The 18919-nt window shown below is 44.7% G+C and overlaps 1 protein-coding gene across 1 annotated transcript; it reads right to left on the bottom strand.

Annotated features, from left to right (window-relative positions):
• Positions 1-3874: 3874 nt before the first annotated feature.
• Positions 3875-18353, bottom strand: LOC116626203 (E3 ubiquitin-protein ligase HERC2-like). The gene is made up of 10 exons (XM_032395409.1): positions 18139-18353; positions 17416-17613; positions 13639-13722; positions 9565-9706; positions 9203-9397; positions 8451-8563; positions 7650-7840; positions 6615-6720; positions 6012-6224; positions 3875-4902 (listed from the first exon to the last, which is right to left on the bottom strand). The coding sequence occupies exons 2-10, from the start codon at positions 17605-17607 to the stop codon at positions 4630-4632; spliced, it is 1509 nt and encodes a 502-aa protein (XP_032251300.1). The 5' UTR covers positions 17608-17613; positions 18139-18353; the 3' UTR covers positions 3875-4629.
• Between the last annotated feature and the right edge of the window lie 566 nt (positions 18354-18919).

Genomic DNA, 18919 nt, shown 5'->3' with positions numbered 1-18919 from the left:
CAGGAACCACTCTTGGCCTGATGGCAGTTTACAGTATGTGGCCCATGTTGCACACAGCAGGGCTCACCTATCCACAGGCCAAAAGACCCCGCAGTGTAGCAGGGCTGGTGGAACCAGTTCTCAAACCTTCTTTGGTCTGCCCCCCCCTCAACCCCCATGTTCCTGCACTCAAGCAGACAGCTCACGGACCCACAGCATGCAGCCTGCAGCCTGCAGCCTGCAGCCAGGGAGTACTTGGACAGCATTTGGACATCTACCTGTGCCTTCTGAGCAGTGCCAGACTGCCCAGCCTGCAGGGTGGTGGGATAATTGGGTATCCCTGGGCGCTCCTGTGGCCACTTTATTCTCAGATGGACTCCCCATGAGTTAGAAGTCCCATGGTCGTGGACTCCCTTTCAGATTTGCAAAGGGGAAGAGGTTCACTGTGGGTAGCCCTGTGGTTGGAAGGACCTAGGGCTAATACCATGGGAGTGGGTAATCCTTCGTGGCCTATTCCTGAGGTCCTGAGTGACTGCACAAGCCCCGGCCAGCCTGCCTGGCACCCTGGAGGTCTGGCAGGGCAGAGCCTAGGCTCTCAGGGTGGAGGATCCGTGCACCCAGCCCCTCCATGCCCAGGATTCATGTCCTTCTTACTGAGCCTATCGGGATTTCCAAGAGACATGTCCTAGCAGAGATCCTTGCTATAAAGTATTTACCTACAAAAAAGGGAGTGATTAATCAGCCTTGTCAGTGCTAAAGCCTGAGCTGTACTGAGATTAAGAGCTAGGATGGATCAGAAGACCCCAGTCCATGGAGCAGAATGAAACCCCAGAGGTCTCCCACTCCATGTTCCCTAGCTGCCCGGGCTAGCAGACCCAATGTGGAGGAGGCCCCAACCCCAGTGCCTGGCCCCACACTCGAATAGCCAGCATGTGGAAGCCCAGTTGCCCATACCTCAGACTTCTCTATTCTCTTCCACTGTCCCCAGATGAAAGTATCTTAGCTAGTTTTGCAAGTCAAGACAATTTACACGTACATGGACTTGAGAAGCTCTTTCTGATATACGTAGACTTCTAGTTAACCCAGATGTTTCTAGTTGACAACCTCAGAAGCCAGTGGTCACCTTGATGCTGGACAGTATGTCCTGCCTGATGAAAATGAATAACCCGCCTTAGCGTTCATTGTTGAACACCTGTCAGCCAGGTACTGCCTCTACATTCTCTCGTGCTCAAAAGGCCACTGGGGCAAGTGCTGCCATTTGTAGATGAGGTGTGTCTTCCGGAAGTGGACCTGTCAGAACTGGGCCCCGTGTCCAGCAACAACACAGAGGCAGCAGTCACTCCTGGTCATGAATCAAGTGGTGGAGCAGGGGCTACCTACTACACAACCACCCTGCACTGCTCTACAATCAGGCCTGGTCCCAGGGCTGGGACATGCTCAAGAAAACCAATCCCAGCCCCCGAAGTTTGTACCTGGGATCTGAAGGATGGAGTGTACCAAGTGAATAAACTGCAGAGCAAGGCAGATGGCCATGTGGTTGCATGGAGGGTGGACAAGTTCGAATAGAGGCACAAGAGGCTGGCAGCCCTGTAAGCAAACACTAGGGAAGGGCAGGCTATCAGACCCTGGGGGACAATATTGGAGGTGGTCTATGCTAAGAAAACCGAAAGAATTTGTCAGGGATTCTAAAGGTGAACACTAGTGTCAGGCACCATATTAAGTTTTTGTAAATCTAAACAGATGCAGTTTCATATGCATTATAAATGCACATCCACTACTTTTATTGGTAGAAAAACACACATGATGCATCACACCATCTAATTGCCTCAGAAGGGATTAATCCACAGTTTAAAATGTTCATGGAACCTGCTAATGAAATTAAGGAGTCTTCATCAGTGACTGAAGACTCCCACTCGTAGCACAGTTTGGGTCTGTCTTTCCTACGGTTTACCTTTCCATAGGTTCTGCTGCACTAATTTCAATCTGCCAAAATGAACTATAACTTCAGGCCTCATAAATCAGAGAAGATTAAAAAATCAAATTGAAGAGGACAAGTAACTGTTTTAGAGATTTGTCTTGGACAAAAATGAAGAAACAGTTACTATGAAAATCAAAGTCCCTATTTTTTTTTTTTTTTTAGAGTGGAATAAATGTAGGAAAGAGATAATCCTCCAGCATTTCTGAAGTTAAAGAAAAAGAGCTCCTAACAAGTAGGTCTCAGGCAATTGCTTCTGAACAGTGCAAACACAGCAGAGACAAAGCCAGGTAGGTAGAAGGCATGGCTGTCCAAGCTGTTTGCAGTTCCCTGGACCACACTTCTGGTGATGACTTTGCAGTTCCCTCCTCTGCAGTAGTTTGACTCAGAATGCTTTTTCATTCAGTAATTTTTATCTAGGTTCTATCAATAATTACCATATTGGAAATTAAAATTAAAATGTTTTAAAATATTGATTCATTTTAAAATAAACCCATTACTTATTTTTGAGATTTGAGAGAGCGAGAAAGAGAGAGAGAGTGTGCACAAGCGGGAAGGGCAGATGAAGAGAAAGAGAATACCAAACAGACTCCATGCTGAGGGTCGAGCCCAGTGTGAGGCTCGATACCACAATCTGGGCTAAAACCAAGAGTCAGATGCCTAACCAACTGCACCATGCAAGTGTCCCAACAAACCCATTACTTATTAACATGAAAACTATTCTGAAAAACTATTTTCCAAAACTAAAAAATTTAGTGATTTAGTGAGAAGAGCACTAACATGTTTATTAATCTTTTTATCATCTGGCTTATGGGAAGATAGCTGGAATCTCATTTCTGTTTCTGCCATCCATATATTACAATACAGTTTTGGTTGCAGGATATGAAGAAAATTTAGCTTCATGTAGATATATAGTTGGAAAAGGAAGAACCCCATGGGACACCATGAAAGGGAAACCAAGGGGTCCTCGAACAAGATTTTGAGAACAGCTATTCTAGAGGCAAAAGACATTTGTCAGTCCACTTGGTTAGGGAGTTGGCCCTCAGAATGTGGGTGGAGGGACAGGTCAGTTCTGAGCATAGGCCTCACCTGTTTTCAACTGTTCTCTTGCCCTGGGTAGTCAGAAAGGCATGTGAAGCAGAGCCCTGCCTAACCCATTGTCTAGAGCCATTCAGCCAAGACTAGCCAATCCAGATACGTGAGAGAAACAAATGTTGCATCTTGTATGCCACCAAATTTAGGGGTAGTTTGTTATGCAGCAAAAGCTGACTGACAACAAAAGGGTTGGTGACTTAAAAAATACCTCACAGATTATGGAGATTTTGAGCCAAGGTAAAAATAAAAGACTAATCTGGGCATGCACAAATTTGGTCATGGATAAATTCCCAGAAACTTTCTCTCTTTGGATTTTCCAGTGCAAAACATTGTGTCCCTGAATAAAGAAACAGTCTCCCAACATAAAATATCTCCTTTTGCCTTCATCTAGTTTACCTCAAGTTTGAGCACACCAGGCCTGTTAGCCAACTTTCCTACCCTATTCTCAGTCCTTCCCTTTGCAGAGAACCTGCCATACACACAACTCCAGAACACACAGCTCTTAAATCCTACCCCATGGCCAAACGGACCAGAAACACATGCCTGACCTCAGGCCAATGGGATGGGAACCAGGACAGGCGGGGGTGGAGGACAGGGGAACTGATCCTGAAGGCTCCTGGTCCCCAGCTCCCAACACCAGCCACTCCCCTTGAAACTACCCATTCTTTTACCCATTCCTCCTTTGTCACTGGAGTGAGTTTGGTTTTTATAATCAAAAAAGTCTAAACTAGATTTGAATGGCTTTAACTAATGCTCTATCAAAGACTATTTTTTGGTTGTAGCACATCCACCAGTGCTAGTCTAACCAGATAAGAAAGTTCAGCTTACATTTTTATGACAGATGTTTTATTCATAGGGAATTAAAATTTAGGTATATACAGGACACAAACATTATATATAGTATACTTTCTATGATAGATACTGCTCACAGAAAGGCCTCAATTCAAGTTACATACTGCATATGCTAAAATGTGCACCTGGGGAGAAGAGGGAGACCAATGGCCTTTTTGTTTTGGTTTTGGTTTTGGTTTAAATAACCTCTAGATGCACTTAAGTAATACTAATCATTTAATGTTCAAAAAACTTTTAATAAACAAATTCAGGGTAATATTAATTGAAATATTTATAATACGATTTAATCATTACACAGTATTTCCAATGTACAATCAAGACAATGCACAACACTTGAAGAAAAAAGAAAAAAAAAAAAACAATCTATTGCACCCACAAGTAAAAAGGCTTTTTATTCATTTTGGGGATGCTGCAATTCAGTATTTATATAAACATTTACACATTGTAGTAAACACAGAAGTCCTACATGTAATGCAGCATTATGGGTAAGACCCTCTTAAGTCTCAAAAATAAATGTTAGTGTCCACATAGTGCCCCACATGCAAGGCTGATTTTCCGATCATTATTCCATTCATTGTTCAATCATGAGTGATCAGTCTCCCTGCCCACCCCCATGCATTTTAGAGACCTAATATTTCTCATCAAACACACTACCTCCTGCACTCTAAATTGCAGCACTCTGCCTCCTTGCTTAGTCTCGTGGTGTCTTGCGATGGCATTTCTCCATCTCAGTGTCCTGTTAAATAATCCTGCGTAGAGTCTGAAGCAAATGAATCCACATCCTCATTCTCTGAGTCGTCACTGCTGTCATCGGCAGCTGGCTCTCCTGTAAGGGCTATGCGAGCATAATCATCTGTGTCTATCGATTTGCAAAAGTGGATGGCATATTTCAGTTTCTCCTCCAGCACCTGCTTACAGGAATATCTAGGCAACTTCAGCAAAAAGAAGCAAGTGTAGGACTCAGGAAGGAAGTGGTCAGGAGGGTTGTATTTATCCAATACCTATTGATGAAAAAATGTTAAGTAATCAGAGACTATGTACAAGGACAGGTGGAACTGTTAATCTATTTTACTATGTTTACATTAGACTCTTGACTCTCACAAAAATCATAATATTTTTGGCTAAGAATAACCAAGTATAGAAAACAAATACTCTAGCCCATTTTAGAAATCAAAAGGAGCAACTCTATAATTCCTAGGACTTACAGTCAAAAATAGCAACTGGCTACTGTGGCAATTACTTTTGACAAATCAGTGCTGTGAACAGGGTCTGGCACAAGGCAGGCAGAGGACATAGGCTCAGCACACACCTACATGGGGAATTCTCCTTAAACCCATTAGCCCCTTTCAAATACTATAGATAAACACTATGAAGCCAGCAAGAACTGTGGACCCAGGAATTACATACTTTGGGAGAGAAAAACTACATGTTGCTCTCAAAGATCTCTCTGACAAATGACTACTATTTCACCCCCAGGCAGAGACTGGAGTCAGGCTGTGCTCAGGAAGGAGCCCATCCCCAAATCCTTTCAAACATGCAGGGAGAATGGACCCTCCACCCCAATCTGGCCCTCCAAGGAAGTCCGCCATCCCCCCAGTATTGCTACCTGGAAAGTCACACCTGTTGCCTCAGGGTAGAGGAGGGAGAGGAGGGTTAATTAACTTCACCCCATGACTCAGCAGATAAACAAAGCCTGTTTCTGACCACTGAACCACAGAGTTATAAATCAAAGAAAAACTCTTGTTCTCAATCTGATGGGTGCTCTTATTTTTCCCAGTAAGCAACATTACTTAATTTACCTAATTCAACAAGAGAATCAAATACATGCTTTAAATGACATGTGTGCTCAAAATCTCAAATATGCTGACATAATAGCAGTACCTTCTGGTGGTGGCCATATAAATTTTCCAGAAGTAGAAAGTGAGATTAAGACCTATAGTCATAAAATTTTGAGTGATCAAATCAAAGAAGTTGGGAGTGCTTTTTATTACTGTTTGCAGGAAGAAGGAAAAACCACAAACATGAGAGTCCCATTTTCTAATCTGCTGTAGGATCATGTGCAAGGAGCATGTCCCTACAGCTGACACCGTAAGATATGCAGGAACCGCACCTGGATGACGAAGTCTCTGCCCCGGAAGTCGGCGATGGTCCTGGGCAGTCTTGTCCGGCCCCACACAAAGCGAAGGAAGAGGGAACGCTCTGTGTTGGAGAAGGACTCCATCACCTCCCAGAACCACTGGATCAGGGATGCAGAAGGCTCGATTCCTTTGTATGTTGCCACTGACTTTAAGAGATGCAGAGGGATATCTGGGCTGCCACATACCTGCAGAGGGACATACCATCAGGGCTGGCTGACACTTCTGACTTTTCACTTCAGTATAGAGTCAATCACTCTTTCTACCAAGGCTTGTTTCAGGCAGGACGTGTGTGAGAGCCAGAGTGGACAGTTGGGGGGACGGGTCCCATGTGTTCAGGTGGATGTGCACTTGACCCTGTGCTCCACCCTGGTGTGGGACAGGGGGCTGCAAGGGGAGGAAGGACGCAGGCAGGGAACACCCACTTTTCAAACATGTTTTCACTTCATCCACCAGGCATGAGCATAATTCAGATGTAAATTAAGTGCAAGATTTAACCAAGAAGTTAACTAGTGGCACTGATTTGGTGGCTCGATATGCAAAAGGCAGTTCTAGGGCAGCAGCACTCGGGGGCATACCATTGTCTCCAATTCATATCCAGTGAACAGAGAAAGAAGGGGGACAGGAACGACTCGGGCCATTCCCTCCCGAACGGCAGCCACCTGCTCATCAAATTCATGGAGTCTGAAAGAAAAAACTCACTTTGCATTTCTATCTTTGGTAACGTAGATCTTGTCCTGCTCATACCAAGCTTTACCACACAGATGACCAAGGCATGTACCTTATAAAAATGGCATCACAGAGCTTCTCACATACTGAGTTCACCTACACTGGCACATAGAAGATAACCTTAAAAACTACCTACAGCTTCCAAGACACAATTCCTAATATTTATTGCATACCCAGGAAGGAGCCAGAATTAGATGTGCATAATCAGAGAACCAGGCTCCACAGCACCCACAGTAAGAACCCTCTGGAAGCAAATACTGTGTTCAGGGCCTTCATGACTGGTGAGTTAGGGCATAAGGCAGAAATGAACACAAAGGGACAGCACAGCACACTTGCCGGGACCACCCACAACCAGAACTCAGCAAGCAAAGCCCACCCAATGTGCAATCTCACCAAGTACCTGGCCAGGTGTTTCTGGAGAACAAGGTCCACTGTGTGGACTTGTAATGTCAGGTGGAAGCAGCAAGGAGCAGCAGAAGCGAGATGGATGGCGTTGCTGACCTGCCGCACAGCAACCATGCGGAATGCTGGTGTGAGGGCCAGGCAGGGGTGGGACCACCCCTGACACCCTGCTGCCCAGGAGAGTTCACAGACCACAGAGGGGCACCCACAGGTCCTGTGACTTCTGCCGGGACAGCTCCCCAAACAGGACAATTCTATCCACCTTGGTTTTCTAGTCAGAGCCAGGAATCTCAGGCAAGAATGACGAATACTCGGACTTGGAGTACAAAATAAGCTTTGATGACTACAGATCAGCAATCGTTGGAACCAAGTCCACTAGCATTTTACTGTATGGTATTTCTGAAAAATGCAGCCATCCAAGCAAACTATTTCCTATTTTTGCTATTTACTGAATCAAAACAATGGAAGGCAGATGACCCCACCTGTAGTTTATTGCCAGCCGGACATACTCTGCACGGTTGTCCAGGGTGATGTGTGTGTACTTGGAGCTCAGCTGGATGTCCTGGCCACTTGCACTTGGCACAGTGAAGGGCAGGCTCATGGCCTCAAACTCCTCTGAGGTGGCTTCATTGTCACGGATGTACATGAGCCCAGGGATAAAATCTTTATCAACCTTTTAAGGGAAAAAACAGAGCCCACATGTCAAGTCAGGGTCTTTACCACACTTCTGACTGCAGTTCACACTTGAGGTGTTCAGCCACGAGGGGGTCTCAGTCTGCACCGGGCATACCTCAAGGCTGCTGGTGCATTATACATGCCAGGAAATAAGAGATCGGCAGTGAGAAAGTACTTCACACAGGGAGCTGAGGAAAGAGCTTGTAATTCCAGGAAGTCCTTAAAATTAACCACTAAGAGAGCAACAGCCACTGGTTGGAGATGGATCCTGCCCTACAGTCATGGTACCAAGGGAAGTATGGCCACAGGGAAGATGCTGGCTGTGGTTGGCCAGTCATGTCTCCCCACCTGAAAGCCAAAGCCACCACCCAGCCACTCTCAAGCTCTGCTCCTCCACTGGAAAATTGGTGAACTTTCTTACCTGACAAGATTTAAAGTTGCAAAGCATCACAAAACAGATGGGTCTATCAAGTTCTAGAAGCAAACTGGCCTAACATCCAGACCTTCTTTGCTACTAGAAGGCAGTCTGCAGCCAGGGGCGCCCCCTGCACTCTGTACCAGGTACGCTACGTGTCACATTTCCCCATCCCCGCCTTCCTGGTGGTTACCTCGCTGAGGTCTGCAATGGTGAGGCTCATCCCAGCCAGCTGCTTCCAGACAGGCTCGGCCAGGTTGAGGCTCAGGGGACTCCCAGTCCGGATAGCGATGCCCAGTAACACACCTGCTCATTCAAGGCAGAAGTAACAGGAGATACTTGAAATCAATGATAAAACATACAGTTCAATCAACACCACAGAATAGCTCTACACTGGACCTCAGTGCCTTCTAAACCAATGATACCCAAATTCATGGAGACAGGTCCATCCTTAAAACATTCTGTCCTATTCCAAATTCATTGTTTCCTTTTGTACCTATGGGCCTAGTTTCTAACTTTTCTCTTTCTACCAATAGGTATAAGCCACACAGAGGTCAATTTCCATTCCTTTGATGGCAAAACAAACAGATGGAGTTTCTCAAGGAAGGTGGGTGTAGTACCTGGAGAGGTACAGGCAGCAACAGGAGCACTCAGCACAGATACTTAATGGAATAGGAGGGAGGGACTGAACAACTACCAAAACCCCTCAGATCCGATCCCAAGTTTCAGATACATTTAAGCTATAGAAACATGGTATTTCAGATATTCTGTGTGCCAGACACTTTCTGGCCCTTAGCACCCAGCCACTCACTGATGGTTGGGCTCTGCATGTCCCTGCACCTGCACACTGAAAAAGCTAAAACCAAACACTCAAAGTATTTGTCATTCCCAAGACAGAGTAGACATTAAGTAACTGGGGCCTCATGCCCGTGCGAGAAGGCCCACCCAGAAAGCGGAACATGTTGGTGTGCACAGGCGCCCTGGCGGCAGGGCTGAACAGGTAGCAGTCACGGTTGGCCCCTGACTCGTCTCTCCCATTGGGCGTCACGATCAGAAGCGGGGTGAGTCCATTCTGCAGTTCTTCACAGATCTCGGCTATGGACTCACTGTAGCCTCCACCACAGTCATCCACAGATTCACCTTGAGGGAAAGGAGAGTCAGCAGCTCATAGTCACACCAGCCAAGCCCTGCAAGGTGCAGCTAGATGGACTTCTCAGCTCTCCTTGTAATGCCCACTGCACTAGTGTCTGTGCTCAGAACTGCCAACCCTCAGGACCATGGGCCTGCCAGTGCATGCAAGTTCTCACCCACAAACTTGACTTTCCAGACGCGGTGGGGGAGGAGGAGGCTGTCGGGACTAAACGAGCTCATCTTAGCACACATCTGCCCAAAGACAGACTTGGTCCCATCAGGGCCTGCTAGGCCGCCTTTACTCCTTGAACGTTTGACCTAGAGATGAGAAAAAGAAATAAGTATGAAGCAGCAACAGCAGCAGAAAGCACACAACTACTATCTTCCACAGCCCTGGGACATCTGTGGCAACAATGAGCCCTACAGCCATTTGCCCCCTTGTTACCCTTTATTCCTCTACCCTGGTCCCCAGGGTAGAAGTCCAGCCAGCACTCTGCTGCTGGACCTAAAGAGCTGTCACGAGTGGAGCCCACAGACAGCAGCATTCAGATGCTGCTGCAATCACCCAACAAAACAAAGCAAAACCCACAGAAAACATGTGTACGAGGCTGAAGAGCTTCTAGACTAAGCCTCATTTCTCTCTGACTGCTCCTCTTCCTCCCTCCTGCACACAAACCCTCTGAGCACCTCAAAGACTGGTCTCACACTCCTTTCCCCTCACTGGACACCACAGGTTTACTTGCTCAGGCCTCACACACAGGATGCCCGCTGGACGGCTGTGCTAATGGAAGCTCTGCTCTAATCATGGGAGGCATGGCCCCTGCTCCCCCGAGTGCATGCAGCATGTTGCCACAGCACATCACCCCTCAGGACTAGTGGTATCTGAGTAAACAGTCCCTGAAGAAATCACAGACCTCACTTGGCCATTCACACAGGGTGGTGGCAGCCCATGTGGTCAGGAACTACAGTATGATTCATCCTCACACTTCATAATTTTAACCATGGCCAACCACTTTACCACAATGTCTCAGCCTCCATGAATAAGATGCCAGGAACTCCAAAAGCAGCCCTCCTTGGCAGACTATCAGGACTCTGAGCTTCAAATAAAATGGCTGAGAACAAACCTGGAGGCACCACCAGAAAAGAACCTTCCTCCCCTCCCTTTACTCATCTGAATGTATCCTACTCCAACCCTTGGGGTCCCTGCATCTCCCCCAAGTACAATCACTTTTTCTACCTGTATTTCTAACCCTAAGCTAAGATTTTCAAACAGATCAGACCAAGAGCCCTCAAGGCCCTCACCTGGTGTGGACTCAGTAACCCTGCAGTTTTGTAGGCTACATAGTGCTTCAGAATCACCTGAGAAGCTCAGTCTAAAATAATGGCAAAATGAAAAGTTAAGGAAAAAAAATGTTCATGAAAATGCACTTTTCTGTTGCCTCCTCCAATTAAACTCTCACAATCCTTAACTTCTTAGTAAGTTCTAGGGTGAGTTTAAATAGCTAATTCTCACACACAAATAATCATAAACAAGACTTACAAATAATGACAATAATGATAATAGCTTCCTATGGAACGAAATGTTCTTTGTGCCACACATTTGACTGTATGTTCACAAATGTGATTTCATTTAAATCTCACAGCAGTTCTTCAAGGTACCCAACATCCCTGGAGGAAACTGAGCTACAGAAAGAAGAGGGATGTATCCACCCATGAGAAACAAGATGCAGACCCAGCTTCCCACTCTCATGAATGTCACATCACCTCCATTTACAATACCAATTAACAGAGACTGATGCTCTTGGCTCCTCTGAAGGAAATGGCTATGAGAACACAGCTATGACTCTGCAAGGACAGGCACCTATGTACCTGTGGCTACTTCTGGACAGTAGGAATGTAAGTCATTTTAATTGCCTTTAATCTGAATTTTCCAAATTTTCAGAAATGAGCATGCTCATTAATTCTGCAATAAATTTTAAATTTAAAATGTTTATGTACACTGACTTTCAGATTCTGTTATAAAACTAAATTATATTCAAACAAACAAAGAAAAACCCTCCAGGAACATGCCTATGTTTTGGTGTCTCTAGAACACTTTGCAGACAGTATTAGAATATCTACAATGGCATTCCCATGGGAGAAGGCTGATGCCAACAGCAACCTGTAGCCACAGGAGAGCTGACACCACTTTTCTGGATCAACTGGTATGTTGAGCTCAACTCAAGATGAATGGAATACCTCCCACTCTCACCCCCTATTTGTACAATTCTATGTCCATCTTTGTGGAAGATCTTTCTAGCTTCAGGAGGGAAGTATGAAATCTGAACTGAAGAGGACCTAACTCTGGTACCAGAGGGCCACTAGGTATACTGGAGTATGAAATATGAACTGAGTACGAATACTCATATGAGTATGAAATAGTATGAAGTATGAAATCTGAGCTGAAGAGGACCTAACTCTGGTACCAGAGGGCCACTAGGTATACTGGAGTATGAAATATGAAGTATGAAATATGAACTGAGTATGAATACTCGTATGAGTATGAAATAGTATGAAGTATGAAATCTGAGCTGAAGAGGACCTAACTCTGGTACCAGAGGGCCACTAGGTATACTGGAGGCAGCCATGGCATGCTGCACTGAACGTTGTTTATGTGCATTTTTTAAAATGCTAATATGAATTTGTCCTTTATCCATTCTATTTTTCAAACATGTACTGAACATTTTCATAACATAAGGCACTGTGCTGGAACATAAAGACAAGAAGGAAAGAGGTATTCAAACATGATGAACCCAAAATCTGAGATAAGAGAAAGACAGGAAAGACATGCCTAACCTGGGTTCCAGGTCACCGTGGCTCAATGATGCCAAAAGCCCCAGATTTGAATACCCGTATTAGGCCACTGGCCCTGACCAGGCACCTCTGTGTGTGGCTGGGGCAGGCATATGATCTAGGAATGCCCAACCATCTGTGTTAGTTGAGCTTTCCTCACTTACAAACTTCAGTGTTTAAGACCTAATAACGTAAAACAAACCAAAATGATCCTCCAAGGTGGGGAAATAAAACCTTTTTTTATGAACCTAATTAAACAGCCCATTTGTTTGTAGAGTGGGCTGACTGACCTCCAGCTTAGCATTAACAAGTCTGACGTCAGTGAAGGGACTACTTCCATCAGTGTGGTCACATGTATTCTCCAACAAATGACAAGAGTTTGTGTCTTAATTCAAAATGCCCCCAAGAACAACTCTGGAGAAACATCTAGTCATGCAACCAACATCAGGGTAAAAATCATGTGTTAATATAAAGGAACAAAGAATTTGTTCTTTGTAACTCTGTTTCTGTTCCAAGAAGCGGGACCATTTCATTTGCATGTTAAATGTCAAGTGCACACAATATCATAATCAGTGCTGGAGTTCTCTTGTTTTTAGTTAATTTTTTAAACTGTAAGTTTATCTACACTTGGCAGCAGGATTAATTCAGAGATGGCCTACTTTTCATTTCTCCAATTATTATAGAACAGTATTAGTGATTCTGGTCTACTAAGAATGCAAAGAAAGCTTTCAGAGCCAGAAAGGGTGTGAGGCTGGTAAGAACAGGAATTGTCCCCACATACAATTTGATGTATGGAGGGCCTCTGACTGGCCCTGCTTCTCAGAAACTAACACAAGGAGGGCAACTGAAGACACATTTGTAGTTGGGGCTGTGCCGAGAAGCCCTGCTATATCCCAGAAAAGTGGGCACAGCTTTCTAGCCCCCTGCAGAGAAATCTGACAGAGAAAACGAAGAGAACATGGGGTAGGTGGTCAGCAAAAATAATCCCACAGTCTCACTGTAGGGCAAGGAGAGGTGCTTACAATGTAATAAGGGGAAAAAAACAGCAAGTTACAAAAGAGAGGCATCCAGTTTCAATTACGACAAACATACAAACACACCTCCAAATGTCAGTAGTAGTTATCACTATGTAGTGGAAGTATGGTCCTTTTTACTTTTCCCTCTTTGCTTATCTGTATGCATTCTTCTGGATTATCTGAAATAAATCTTTCTTACTTCTGTTACAAAGAAAACAATTTACATTCCCAACTCGAAGTCTCGGCACCACAGGACATCACAGACAGGTGGCACCTTACTCTCTAAAGCAAGGGCACATGAGAAAGTTTGCTCTTCCCCCAAGCTGTGGGGGGCCATGACTCCCAACCACGAAACCATCCCATCTGAGAAGTGTCAGACTAGGAACAATTTCCTCTTGTTACCTGAATCCGGTTCAGCTCTACCACAGGACCATGCTGGCGATCTCGCACCATAGTTGCTTGTACTACTTTTCGGAAAGCTGCCTCCTAAAACATGACACATGGACAAAATTAAGAATCTGCTATAGGAAATATTATAAATCATATATAAATCATGTCATAGTTTTGTTTTAAATATCCATGCTATTTTTCAAACATGTACTGAACATTTTTGTAACATAAGGCACTGTGCTAGAACATAAAGACAAGAAGGATAAATAATAGATAAATCATGTCATAGTTTTGTTTTAAATATCCTTTCCTAAAAGTCAAATTTTATTTTTTTCTTTTTATTAAGTTCAATTAGCCAACATTAGTTTTTGATATAGTGTTCAATGATTCATTAGTTGCATATGACACCCAGCGCTTATCACATCACGTGCCCTCCTTAATACCCATCACCCGGTTACCCCATCCCCCCACTCCCTCACTTCTGCAACCCTCAGTTTGTTTCCTGGAATCCAGAGTCTCTCATGGTTTGTCTCCCTCTCTGATTTCTTCCCATTCGGTTTTCCTTCCCTTCCCCCATGGTCCTCCATGCTATTCCTTATGTTCCACATATGAGTGAAACCATATAATTGTCTTTCACTGCTTGACTTATTTCACTTAGCATAATTCCCTCCAGTTCCATCCATGTCGATGCAAATGGTAGGTACTCATCCTTTCTGATGGCTGAGTAATATTCCAAAAAGTTAAATTTTCTTAACAGTAACTACAAACTCTTTTTGAACCGTGAGGTGGTATTGGGGGCACAGCCTGGAACCCACGCACAAACCTATGCAGAAGCCCACCATCTGGAGGCAAGAGGAGCCCACCACACTCTGGGAACAGAGCGGGGAGGGCCAGAGACTGGCACGTGTCTGCTCTGACTTAGGACAGAGGCCAGGCCCAGAGGATCGACTAGAAAACCAAGGGCTCCCAGACAAACCACAAGTCCACGAGTGGCAGGACTGACATTAAACACTATGCCTCAGTGTCATGGTCCTGACAAAACCACAAAACAGCAGGAGGGCCAGGGAGTCCTGTAGGTCAAGCAAGGCTTGGGGTGAGGATGGGGAGACCAATGAAGGAGGGAACATATAGACACCATACACTGAAAGAAACCTGGGATACCCAGGGCAAGACAGCAAGAAAAGAGAGTGGGGCCCAACGTCACCCAGGTAAAGGCAGGCCTGCCATGCTCATATGGACCAGGGCACAGGCAGCAGCAGTGGGGACAGGAGTAGGGAAGGAGACTCAAGAGACTTAAAGGAGGTAGAATCAGTGGGAGTCCCAGGTCTCTGCCAAATGGATGACCCTGCCCTTGTCCAGAGACGGGGTGGCTGGGGGAGCACAAGGTATCTGCAACAGGGTCTAGGTCCCTCTCCCAGGTCAGAACTCCAACCTCTGACAGCAGGAAGGGCAAGAGCCCTAAGCAGCCCAAGGAGGGACCTCAGACGTAAAAAAAGATCAAGTGAGGGTGTCAGAGAGACAACCAGCCCACAGAGGCGAACCCATCACAGCACACAGGAGCTCACAGAGGTACACCCCTCACCACGCATGCACCCTTATATAACACTTACCACCTACTTTTGCCCTCCACCCTGTCTAACCTCTGTTTTACTAACTGCTCAGCCCAGAACCAAGGGCAGTTCCTCCTCCACAGGAACATGCATTTCTCTTCTCTGAATGGCCCCACCCAGCCTTGCTCTCCTATGGTGCTCTCTCACTTTTGTGCTCTGAATTGCATCCTGGTAATAACTCTCCATGGTCACAAACAAACAACAACCACTCCCCAAATTTTCCAGCAGATATGATCCTTTCCTACCCAGGACCAGAACAGAGGCCGATTACACATTCCCTGCCACTGAGGGTACCTGCTGGACTCCCTCAGCACTCCTGCTGTCCCACCCCTGTGCTCACAGCCTTCAGAACACTCATGCAGTCCGTGTGGAGCACATCGTGCCTCTCACTTGGTTTTCTCCTATGAGGGAAGGTTTTTTTCCCCTAGCTGCCAATTATCACCTCTACTCTGACAGATAAAAAAAAAAATGGTAAAAGGGATCAAATTTCCTACTTTTTATTATTAGAAAATGGTTGAAGTTTCATATCTACGTTCGTATCAGGTAACACACTTTTTCTTGTTCCCCACCATCAGAGAGATGTTACCATTACCACAATCCTGATTATCAGTGTCCACTTGTCACTAAGCCACACATGAAAATAAAACGTGTGGAGATGCCTGGGGGGCTGAGTTAAGCATCTTCCTTGGGCTCAGGACATGATCCCAGGGTCCTAGGATCAAGTCCCGCATCAGACTCCCTGCTCGGCAGGGAGCCTGCTTCTCCCCCTGCCTGCCACTCCCCCTGCGCACTCTCACTCTCTCTCTCTCTGACAAATAAATAAACTCTTTAAAAAAAGAAAATGTGTGTACCAGTCCCCTTCAGCTAAGTGCAAACAAAGCCAATCCTAAGGAAAAAAAAATCTGCTTGGACAGGGCTCCAAAACATCTAGATTTTATTATCATTAAAAAAATATATATATGGGGCGCCTGGGTCTCAGTAGGTTGAGTGGCTAACTCTTGGTTTTGGCTCAGGTCATGATCTCATGGGATCAAGCCCTGCATCAGGCTCCATGCTCAGCAGGGAATCTGCTTGAGAGTCTCTCCCTCTGACTCCTCCCCCACTTGCATGCGTGGGCGCTCTCTCTCTCTCTCTAATATATAAATAAATCTTAAAAAAAAATAAAATAAAAATTAGGGGCGCCTGGGTGGCTCAGTCAGTTAAGTGTCTGCCTTCGGGTCAGGTCATTATCCCAAGGTCCTGGGACTGAGTCCCGCATCGGGCTCCCTGCTGAGAAGCCTGTTTCTCCCTCTGCCTGCCACGCCCCCTGCTTGTGCACTCTCTCTCTCTCTCTCTGTCAAATAAATAAATAAAAATCTTTTTTAAAAAATAAAAAAACAAGAAAATTAAATTAAATTAAAATTTAAAAAGACCATAATCTTTGATAACAAAATAGGCCACAATTAGGTCTCAGAATCAATAGACTCTTCAGAATTAGGAGCCCTCAAATCTGACCTCTATGCTTTTTTCGGCACAAATACTGCCCCTATCACACGTTGGTTCTTTTAGAAAATCCTGTCAACTTGCTTGCCAGAAACTTAACTCCTGAATCAGGCATCCTATTTCTAGAAAGTTCAAACTATTACAAACGTCGATGGGTCAAAATCTGTCTGGTGATTTTTATGTGCCCTCATTCATGATTCTATTCACAGCCTGTTAAATTATGCTTTGACAAGGAATCTCTACATATCCTGGTACAGAACTTTCATCTAAATCATCTAGACTATCTGGCACTCTCTGCTGGACATCCCTGGGGAAGAAATTAGCTCATTTTTTCTTCCTGCTACCAGTGGGGATTTGCTATAATGTCTCAAGGCTAGCCAAGCAGAGAACATTGCCAAGAAGGCTTAGTTTTGCAAACCACCCCACCCTTTTGGGGAGGTGGGAAGCAGAGATTACAATAGGAAAATGCCGCACCACACTATTAATTTTTAATGTAAGCTCTAAAAGAGAAGACATTTTTGTCTGTTTTTCATTGATGCATTCTGGGCACCCAGAACAAAGCCTGGCATATAGTAGGTGCTCAATGAACATCTGCTGAATAAGCTTTATTCTGTATATTTCCAGTTTGGGAATTTCTGTTGAATTAAAATTTAGTGAAAATACCAGTTTTGCTTACAACAAAGACTGCTAAGAGTACCTTTCCCTGGGATATCAGAATTCCTCGCAGAGTGTCAAACCCCACAGAAGGCCCAAGTCCAGTTTCATCAAGAGAGCCCTCCAGGTCGAACATGGGGATACAGGGGCAGAAGAGCTCTGAGATGTGATGTAGCAGAAGCAGCCGATTCCGCAGTGCTATTATGGGGATTTCCTGCAAGTGATTGTATTCCATGGGAACCTGAAACATTGAAACTGTATTAAGTCAATTTAGGTGTCAAATGCACAGATAACCCATAGTTTGTAGATGAATTCTGAAAATATTTTTTTCAAAAACAGAAGCACTGTTACTTCTGAGTCTGGCATAAATAATCTCATTGTTTTTAGAACCATATTCTGGCCAGCTTGACTGCTTGAGTCAAGTAATGTAAACCAAGGAAAATGCTAAAAAAATTAGTCTATAGAAATATATTTACTAAGGAATATGTGCAGCTTGTACTATCACAATGGTTTTGTATAGTTTGTAAGATTTAGAATGAAGGTGACACACTGATATATATAGAATGTTGGTTAATGTGAATATTAAGGTTCTTAAAAGTACTGTTTTTCACATTATGAACCAGAAATATTTTCAACGGAACACCTCTGTAAATATACAGTGGAAAATGAAGTGTGAGTGTGGCTTACATGCATAATTCAATACACAGATAGTAACTTTGTCACTACTTGTACACCTCCTAGCCCCCCTGGCCCAATCAGTACTGACCTGTGCAGGAAGCTTCCCAGCGCTGGCAGGCTTGCTGGTTGACCAGGCAAGAGTATGTGCTGAGCCGCAGGCCACACGGTTGACCTTCTTACCCTGAAGGGCGGCTACCAACCGGGGCCTCTGGATGGCATTTGTAGTTCCATCTCCCAGTTGTCCCTCATCATTGTCGCCCCACGTATAAACTTCTCCTAAATGAAGTGAATTTAGAACAAGAACTTATATACTAGGGCTAATGAATGCACAACCACCAATATCTTCCCATCACAATCATACTCCCTTTAATGGGGTGTTGGTGGTCAACTGTCTGAATGTCAACTTCATGTGTGACCTACATGTCTCTAATCACAGCACCCAAAGAGGTAGCACGCTTCTCAGAACTCTTGACAGACCCTGCTGGCCAACATGCCTTTTCTAGTACTAAGCACATAACTGCAGTAGTTCTTAATCCAAATAAGTAACAGTAAAATAGATGGTAATATCCTTAATTGCCCAAGGTAATTTTTTATGTTAAATAGAGAGGAAAAAATCAGTTTTTTAAAAAACACAACCCGTTTTTAAGGGAAACACAGTTCTTCCTATAGTTGTTCATAACCTAAACATGAGATTCATCATTGATGAGAATATTTTTTAGTGTACCATGCTAAATCCCAACCATGAAACGCCACCAGAAAACTGTTCTAAGGGTAAGATCACTCGGTGACTAAAACAGAAATGAGGTTAGTTGCCATATCCACAAAGGCTCCTCAGGGAGCCACAAGCAGCACTCTGTAGAGTGTGACGC

The sequence above is a fragment of the Phoca vitulina genome, unplaced genomic scaffold (assembly GCF_004348235.1).
Source record: "Phoca vitulina isolate PV1807 unplaced genomic scaffold, GSC_HSeal_1.0 scaffold84, whole genome shotgun sequence".
Classification (NCBI taxonomy): Eukaryota; Metazoa; Chordata; class Mammalia; order Carnivora; family Phocidae; genus Phoca; species Phoca vitulina.
The sequence above is the reverse complement of the archived record's forward strand: the minus strand, read 5'-3'. Positions and strand labels throughout refer to the sequence as shown.

Excerpts from the sequence above, each read along its gene's own strand:
- LOC116626203 (XM_032395409.1), bottom strand. The coding sequence starts at position 17,607 with ATGGAATACAATCACTTGCAGGAAATCCCCATAATAGCACTGCGGAAT. Across the intron at positions 6,225-6,614 it reads GATATGAATTGGAGACAATG|GTATGTGGCAGCCCAGATAT; the intron begins GTATGCCCCCGA and ends GTCCCTCTGCAG. Across the intron at positions 4,903-6,011 it reads GCAGAGACTTCGTCATCCAG|GTATTGGATAAATACAACCC; the intron begins GTGCGGTTCCTG and ends TTTCATCAATAG.